Source organism: Oculina patagonica, chromosome 1, assembly GCF_052425735.1.
Source record: "Oculina patagonica isolate OP01 chromosome 1, crgOcupat, whole genome shotgun sequence".
NCBI lineage: Eukaryota > Metazoa > Cnidaria > Anthozoa > Scleractinia > Oculinidae > Oculina > Oculina patagonica.
In genome coordinates, this window is record NC_135758.1 from 9,936,732 (window position 1) to 9,945,271 (window position 8,540).

The 8,540-nt window shown below is 38.8% G+C and overlaps 1 protein-coding gene across 1 annotated transcript in view; it reads left to right on the plus strand.

Moving 5' to 3' along the window:
* Positions 1–7,642, plus strand: part of LOC144655845 (uncharacterized) — a 52,309-nt gene extending 44,667 nt beyond the window's left edge. The window contains exon 3 of the mRNA XM_078516046.1: positions 6,809–7,642. Coding sequence (XP_078372172.1) covers positions 6,809–6,828 — 20 coding nt within the window. The 3' untranslated portion in view covers positions 6,829–7,642. The remainder of the gene's footprint in view (positions 1–6,808) is intronic.
* Positions 7,643–8,540: the final 898 nt, after the last annotated feature.

Consider the following 8,540-nt stretch of genomic DNA (forward strand, 5'->3'; position numbering starts at 1 on the left):
GTCCACTAAAAGCGTAGTTACGGTTCTAGTTAAGTCAATAAATCGGGCCATGTTGACATTTATTTTATCAGCTACACTCTTTTTTTTTTATAAGAATAGAGTTTTTCCGACCCAGGCTGAATATTCTTATTTTTCTGCCGATTTTAGGCTAAAATATTCTAATGAACATTCTTAGAAAATACCGTTTCACATTTCCGTTTTAGCAAGTATTGGGTAATCAATTACAAGTGTTTGGTGTCCAGATCTGTATGGTGTTACATTGTGCACATGAACAATTACTTTTCGTTGCAGCCTGGCCGTTTTGGCTTTAAACATAGCATTCCTCACAGAGATAAAGTGACGGAAACGATAATACCTAATTTTGTTTCAACATTCAGCCTATCATTTTTAGTGGGAATCTTACAGGCGTTTAGACTTCGGCAACGATATTAATGTCAATGATAGATTGCATCGGAAGCTTTCCAAAGTAAGCTTCTTCTGTAGATGGTAAATAAAAATCGTGACAGGCCTACACCAAGACAGACTCCTACTGTTTATTATTACTATTTGCAGTATTTGCGACCTGATTTTTTAACTGCTGTGTCTTATAAGTATCCCTCTGAGAAGCGTGTCTTTAAGCGATTTGCTTTTCTAATGCGACAACATAGGATAGGAGGCTTTCGAAAAAGGCCTTCTCCTCTGCATACTATTATTATTATTGGGAAGCGTTTTAGGTCAAATAGACGTTTATGACACTCCCAAAGTGTAGTCTGGAGGTCACACAAGTCTGCATGGTTTCCTGCAGTTTGTAGACATCAACACCTCTCTCATTTGCTAAATTATTTTGCGCATGCGGTTTGATTTGGCTGATATCATTTTGCAAGATATGTTTTAATCTCTCAAAATGTTCGCCCTGGAAGGACTTTGTCGGAAACTTTGTTTGAAAGTGTTATTTTATTTTATTTTGTGACGCCAAACCCGGCTGTTGGAAGGTGTGATGTATCTTATCAGAAATGACATACCGGTATTTGTGTTTTTCCGGTTTCGTCTGATTTGTCAGAGAATGTCGAAAAAGATATATATAATTTGTTTCAAAGAGACGCTGTGTCGTATTCGATAGGGCGTTTTGTTGCTTGAACTCGACATAATGAAGGTTTTTATTCCCATGTTCGCACATATGGTCTGGCACCGCATGGATGAAATGTAAGATTATCTCTAGGCTACTGGGGTCTGTTATCTGTTATCTGTTTGCCTTGTGTTTATGCAGGTTTAATTTATATGGTTTTGACTTTATTCTTCGCGAGCCATTGGCTTTTAAAAAAAAAATGTAGAATCTATCTCTTATTCCTAATATTTTCTGCGAGAATTTTATTTTACAACTCGCTCCCATCAATGAAACGTTTCCGCTATTGTTAATGACATTTCCCACGCCTTGATCATGAATGGGGTGTGCGGAAGCCAACAAAAACAGACATTTCCGTTTTGCACGCGGCTAAATATAACTTTTCTGTCTTTGACATATCCCAAGGGCTAGACTAGGAGAGTATCTCTCTGTCCCCTCATCCTCTCTTGCTACACAAATCAAGGAGTAGAAGGAAAAAAAATCGTAAAAATCAATACTATGCCAATTCAGATTGTGTAACCAGAGCATCGTTACGGATACGCTCTCGCTTGTTTTTACTTTGTGAATTACGTACTAATGTTCTGAGAGATGGTTAGGTCTTTTTTGTGAATCAGTTTTTAAGACTTGAGCATCCTGTCAGCCGGCCACGAGTTTAGCGTTCTCCCTTCCATTAGTCATGCTCCGTGCTAGCTTTGCTATATTACCGTAAGGTTCCGAAAGTAAAGGCCCTTATTACTTTGGGATTTAGCAAAATCTTTCTATCGCTACTTACGGGAGTCGCTACTCATGCACGGTTAGCTAAAACATGTACCATGTGTCGACCGACACATCTTAGTCACATACTGATAGGGAGCTGCGAAGAAGTAATCGGGTTGAAAATGAATTTAAAATACATTGACACAGAAATATGTTGTCTTTCCTAAAAAGTTTCATCTAAAAAAATATAAGATCACCTAGATACGGCTTGTTGTACAGTGGAGCATCCGACAACGTTACCTCCCCTAAGCAGAAAGTAGTCCAAGCCACATACAGCTTTTCAGCAAAAAGGTGTGCTGTAAATCTCATGTAGATACGCGATGTCCGTAGATGCTGGAAAAGCGCGTTACTTAGCTTGCTAAGGAGGATCCCACTAGAAAAACAGAAATATACTCTTCTTTATTTGACAGTTCATCACTATAAGTATTGTTTTGTTTCGGTAGCTTACTGGAAAACCTGTCATGGACAAAAAACCAGAAGTTTTACAAGCCATCGGTATATGCGTATTTATTGCCACCTTCCTTTTCAACACCTCTCGAGTTCTAAAGCCATAGAGCTTTGCAAGGAATGCTTAATTCTCCTGAATAAAAAAGCAGTAGAAGATGAAATAAATCTTCTCAGAGGTTGTTGGAAAAATATATATTCGATACTAGGTGTGGCGTACTTCCTTGCCAATGATTATGCAAGTTCCATACATTACAGCAGCAAACTTCTTGCTATACTCCGCGAATATGGTGAAAAAGACGAAGAAGGCGCCTTAAGCTTAATGCTGGCAAAGTTGCATCAGCAACAAAGCAAATATGCGAAAGCAAAAGACCTCTAAGAGAAAGCTATCAATATCGTCATAGAAACTGGTAACAGGAAACTTGAAGCCATTGCTCACCAAAACCTAGGAACTGTCTTCAATTCTCTTGGTGAACATGCCAAGGCAAAAGAACATCTCGAGAAAGCAATTGCGATCAATGTTGAAACTGGCGACAGTCAAGGAGAAGCTTCGTGTTGTGGAAACCTAGGAAATTTGCTTCATCTCCGCGGTGAAAATGTGAAAGCTAAAGATAATCTCAAGACGGCGGTTGTAATCATGTTTGTCAAACGTGGACAGGCAGTCGCTTATGCAAACCTAGGAAAAGTTTTTCAATCTCTCGGTGAATATGTCAAGGCGAGAAAATGTCTCGAGAAGTCGCTTCCGATCATTAAAGAAATTGACGACAAAAAAGAAGTAGCAACAAATTACGCAAGTCTGGGAAAAGTGTTTGAATCTCTTGGTGAATATGCTAAAGCTAAAGAATATTTCGAGAAGAATCTTAGAATCAGCAAAGAGATTGGTCATAGGGACAGTGAAGCAGCGAGCTACACAAACCTAGGAAATGTGTTTAAATCTCTTGGTCAATATTTGAAAGCGAAAGAATATTATGAAATAGCACTTGCGATCAGAGTAGACACCGGTGAGAGGAAAGGAGAAGCAGCATGTTACATTGGCCTAGGAACTGTATTACAATCTCTTGCGGGAAATATGTAAAGGCTAAGGAATACTTGGAGAAAGCACTTGTGATCACGACAGCTATTGGAGACAAACAAGGGGAAGGCACAGTTTATGGACGCCTAGCAAATGTCTTTCAAATGCTTGGTGAAATTGTTCGGGCTAAAGAATGTTTCGAGAAAGCAATTACCATCAGCAAGGAGACTGGCGACATAAAAGGCGAGGCAACATGTTACGCCAATCTAGGAAGTGTGTTTAGATTACTTGGAGATTATTCCAAGGCTAGAGAATTCATTGAGAAAGCACTTAAGATTAAAAAAGAAATTGGAGACAGAAATGGAGAAGGCGCAGCTAATGGAAACCTAGGAGCTGTGTTTCAACATCTTGGTGAATATGTGAAGGCAAGAGAACATTTTGAAAAAGCCCTTGCGATCACAAGAGAAATTGGTGACAAAAAAGGAGAAGCATTGGTTTACGGAAACATAGGAACTTTGCTTGAATTGCTTGGAGAATTTGTACAAGCTGCTGAATATCTCGAAAAAGCGCTACTGATCATTAAAGTGATTGGTAATAGATGTAGCGAAGGCGTAACTTATGGAAACCTTGGAAGTGTATTTGCATCTCTTGGTGAATATGCAAAAGCTGAAGAATATCTCGCGAAATCTTTAGCAATCAGGGAAGAAATTGGTGACATACTAAGAGAAGCATCAGTTTACGAAAACCTAGGAACTATCTTTGCATCTCTTCATGAATATGCCAAGGGTAAAATATATCTGAAGAAAGCACTTGCCATTAGCATACAGATTGGGAACAGACAGCTGGAAGCAGCATGCCTCTATAATTTAGGAAGTGTCTTTGAACGTGGTGGGGAATATGTTAACGCAGTCAAATATAACGACAGGGCGCTTGAGATAAGTAAACAGACTGGGGACATTGAAGCAGAATTACGCTGTCACTGTAGCCTTATGTGGGTCAAGTGTTTGGAGGGAAATTGGCAAGATGCCTTTGATAGTCTTGCTGCAAACATCCACAGTTGCGAAAAGTTGCGTGTTTTTCTCAAAGACAATGACAAATTTCAAATATCTCTGTTAGACAGAAACGCCCCTCCCTACCTGATGCTCAGTTCACTGTTTTGTATTACTGGGGATCCAAATAAGGCTCTATATAGTTTAGAGCTTGGGCGGAGCAGAGCACTGGCAGATTTAATGTCAAGTCAATACTGTGTGGAACACCAGTTCTCAGCTAATCCACAATCATGGTTTGGAATTGAAAGTATTATGAAGAAAGAAAATCAATGTATATGTTTATACATTTCTCGTGTCTTTGAAGATACATTTTTGTGGATTCTAAAACCAAACGGAGTAATAGTACTTCAAAGAAAAGTCGGCGCGGATGAAATCAGAACCAGTGAGCGATCCAAAGAAGTGTTCCGAAGGTTTTGTATTTCAACGAAGACGCATTACGACGATCGATCCTTGAACAACTTTTCCAAGAAAGACAACCTCTCAAGTTTTCGACTTGTAGAAGAAGATGAAGAAAACCAAGAAGCCGACCCAAGCCTGTCTCAGTATTACAAAATGATCATCGCTCCTGTAGCTGACTTACTTAAGGAACCCGAGATCATTATTGTTCCTGATCGCGCCTTGTACCAAGTTCCATTTGCAGCGTTACCTGATGAAAGTGGAAAGTATTTATAAGAGACTTTCAGGATCCGCATATCGTTCCTTCTTTGATGACTCTCAAGCTTATCCAAGACAGTCCACAAGACTATCACAGTCAGACTGGGGCACTAATAGTGGGGGATCCTGAAGAAGGTCGAGTTCTTTACAAGGGGCGTCTTGAGAACATATCACGATTGCCTTGTGCAGGAAAGGAAGCAGAGATGATCGGAAGAGTTCTGGGAGTAAATCCCTTATTAGGAGAACATGCAACCAAGCAGGCGGTACTTCAAAGTATCAACTCAGTGAGTCTGATACATTTCGCTGCACATGGCGATGCCGAAAGAGGAGAAATTGCTCTTGCTCCACTTCGCAGTACTCATATGACTCCACAAGAAGAAGATTACTTATTGACAATGGCTGAAATTTCTAAAGTTCAACTGCGAGCTAAACTGGTGGTACTTAGCTGTTGTCACAGTGGGCAGGGAGACATTAAAGTCGAAGGAGTTGTTGGAATTGCTCGAGCGTTCTTAGGATCTGGTGCACGCTCAGTGTTGGTGGCATTGTGGGCCATAGAAGACAGTGCAACAGAGCAGCTCATGGGACGCTTCTACGAGCACCTTGTTTGTGGGGAAAGTGCCAGTGAATGTCTTCACGAGGCCATGAAGTGGATGAGAGCTAATGGCTATTCTGATGTGAGGCAGTGGGCACCTTTCATGCTAATCGGAGATAACGTGACTTTCAATTTTGGGAATAAAGGTAAGTTTCAGAAAAAAAAATGTATATTGGTGGTACAAAGTTGTTCCAGTAAGATCTCTATTAGGTTGGATCCCTTACAAAAGGAATGGATAAGTCCCCTTTTACAGGACTGCGCCGACGGAAAATGAACTTTGTAAGTGTGCAAATTTAAAACTGTAATTATATGTCGATTGCTAAACAGCAGTCGTATAATGATTGACGGGAGCGTAAAGCTCTGTATTCCTATATATTTACTTTACGTTGTAAGTAGCGGAAAGCTAAAAATCTGCTTGTAGATGCTGTGGTTCAATTTCACTCTTGGTACAAATTGGTATTTTCCTTTGTTCTGGACTATGGGAATATATACTAGTTATGCAACGCTTTCGAGTGGTATACTATGGAATATCCCACTTGTCACTTGTATTTTCTCGGTATACACACGAGCCTTTAGGCGAGTGTGTATACCAAGAAAATACAAGTGACAAGTGGGATATTCCATAGTATACCACGAGAAAGTGTTGTATAACTATTTTATACCGTGCCATAGAAAATACGCTTACTAAATTTCGTCGAGCATACAATCGCAGCGCACGATGGGAAGGTTGGGTTGAATACCGTCGAATATACAACGGCTTTCCTGTATTCTGATTGGCTGTATTTTCTATGGCATGGTATAAATGATAATAAATATAAAGCAAAGGGAGATACCACAGCATAGACGTTAAAACAGTAGTTCAGCATTAGTGCATAATGTTGTTGCCCTATGTTTAATATTGAGAAAAGTGTGAGTATTTTAGAGAGTACAATACGAGAAGTTTCAAAAGGATTTTGCTTCCTGATCTCACCGATGTAATCCACATTCTCAATATTGAACCTCCAAAAAAACAAAAGCGTTGCACTATGCACTGAATATGACCTGTACTTCTCGTCGGAAAGGCTGTTTGATTGTGGGCATTCCTGAGACGATAATAGTATTTTTATGTACTCTATTCATTACCTTTAATTATTCCAACTGCGTGAACATTAATTTTTCCAAGAGAAAGAGGTGATATTTTTCCTTAATTCTTGTTGTAGGAGCTTCAGCAACTGGATAGTCCTGATGAGCAGTAAATCCTGACGAAAAGTACACAGTGACCTTGACTGAAAAATGGTTATACAAGCTTTAGGAAGTAGAGGCTTGTACAATTTGCCTTAGCTTTCGCGACCTTAGGTTGTCTTTCCACTAATAATAGCTAGCAAGAAGGCATTAGATGTTGTAAGCTGCTCCGAATTTTCATGTTCCGCTGAAAGGGAAAAGATTCCTTGTCAGAATTTTAATGTTGATGTGATAAATAATAGATTTGTTCACTCATGTATTGGCAAATATTTAAAATATTTACCATTTTGAATAGCCGAGGAGGACGATAGAACGCGGTCAGAGAAATTCAAATTGTAGATATTAAGGGTAACATTACCTTCCTAGAATGTAAGAAAAAGCAAGAGGAAACATTTTTACATTAATTTCTTTTTTCCACTTTAATCTTTTTTGCCAAGATTGTTCTGTATATCTTCAAGTAAAATAGTATTTTTTAATCAGATGACTGAGAGGAGACTCATAGCTGCAACAAGCCGTCGTTAGGTTATTTAATTGTTTTAAGTATATCAATATATTATTTCATCGGTAAAGTTAGTGCTGACGAGGAAATTAAAAGGAAAAAAAAAAACGCTTCGGATTATGGCTGCAAGAAGCAGTCTATCCTGACGTTAGAAACTTGAATAATTCTCATTTTGATTTTCCTCGGCATTTTTTTTGCTGCGAAGCTTGTAAACAATTCAAGGAATTAAAGACGTTGAACTCTGCAGTCGAAATTGTAAACTCTAGAAGCATACTGGTTCCAAATGACGGTCTTAATGCACAACATACCAAATAGTAAGGGACGGACCATTAAAAAAGTGATGGGGGGGGTGGGGAAAAAACAAAAAAAAAATTCATGCAAGCCAAAATGGCAAGAAAAAAAAATCGTGCAAAGGGGAAGGCAAAGAAAAAAAATTCGTGCAGAAGGAAAGGTCCTATTAATACCTGATAATACCTGCCATCATTTAACACTTGATGAGATCTATTTTTCGACGAAATATATGGTGGAGAACGCTGAAAATAGTATTTCCGACCCTAGAAATTTCAAAATTTTCTGAGGTAGCATGCACACACACCCCCCGTTAATGGATTGTGATCATAACATTCCTTTAGCTCGTCTCTCTCTAGCCTGCGTAGATTGCTTACTAGTTAACTCATTTCTCAAACAGATAACAAACATGAATGTTACGATATACAGTGGTCTTAGTTTATGTTGTCAATTCCGGTCAAATAGGATTTCTGCAGTAATTATTTATGAATTTTTGTTACGTATAGTTTTAGTTTTTTTTATATGTTTATGTCTAAGTTTTCCCACGAACTTTTCTCAGAAATGTATGAAAAACACAAATCTATTATACGAAGTGATTGAGAAATTCATCCTGCTTTGGTGTGTTAAGAAACGAAAGAAGATGTGTAAGAAACATACTCAAAAAAAATTCTGTCCAGGAGGTCTTTTAATCTTGTACATAACTTGTCACCGCATGCCAGGAAATGTGAAATGAAACCGGTCCTAGCTATGTGTACGTGATGTTTCTTGTGTCACGCAGTTTCTGCTTTTGCGGTTTCGAAAAGTGCTGGTGTATCTTCTTTAATAATATTCTTTGCTAAACTGTCGATATCGGTATTGTTTGCGACCTTAAATGATTCAGTCCAGTTTCATAAGTTTTCTTGGCAACACGGTCAAGTTTGAGG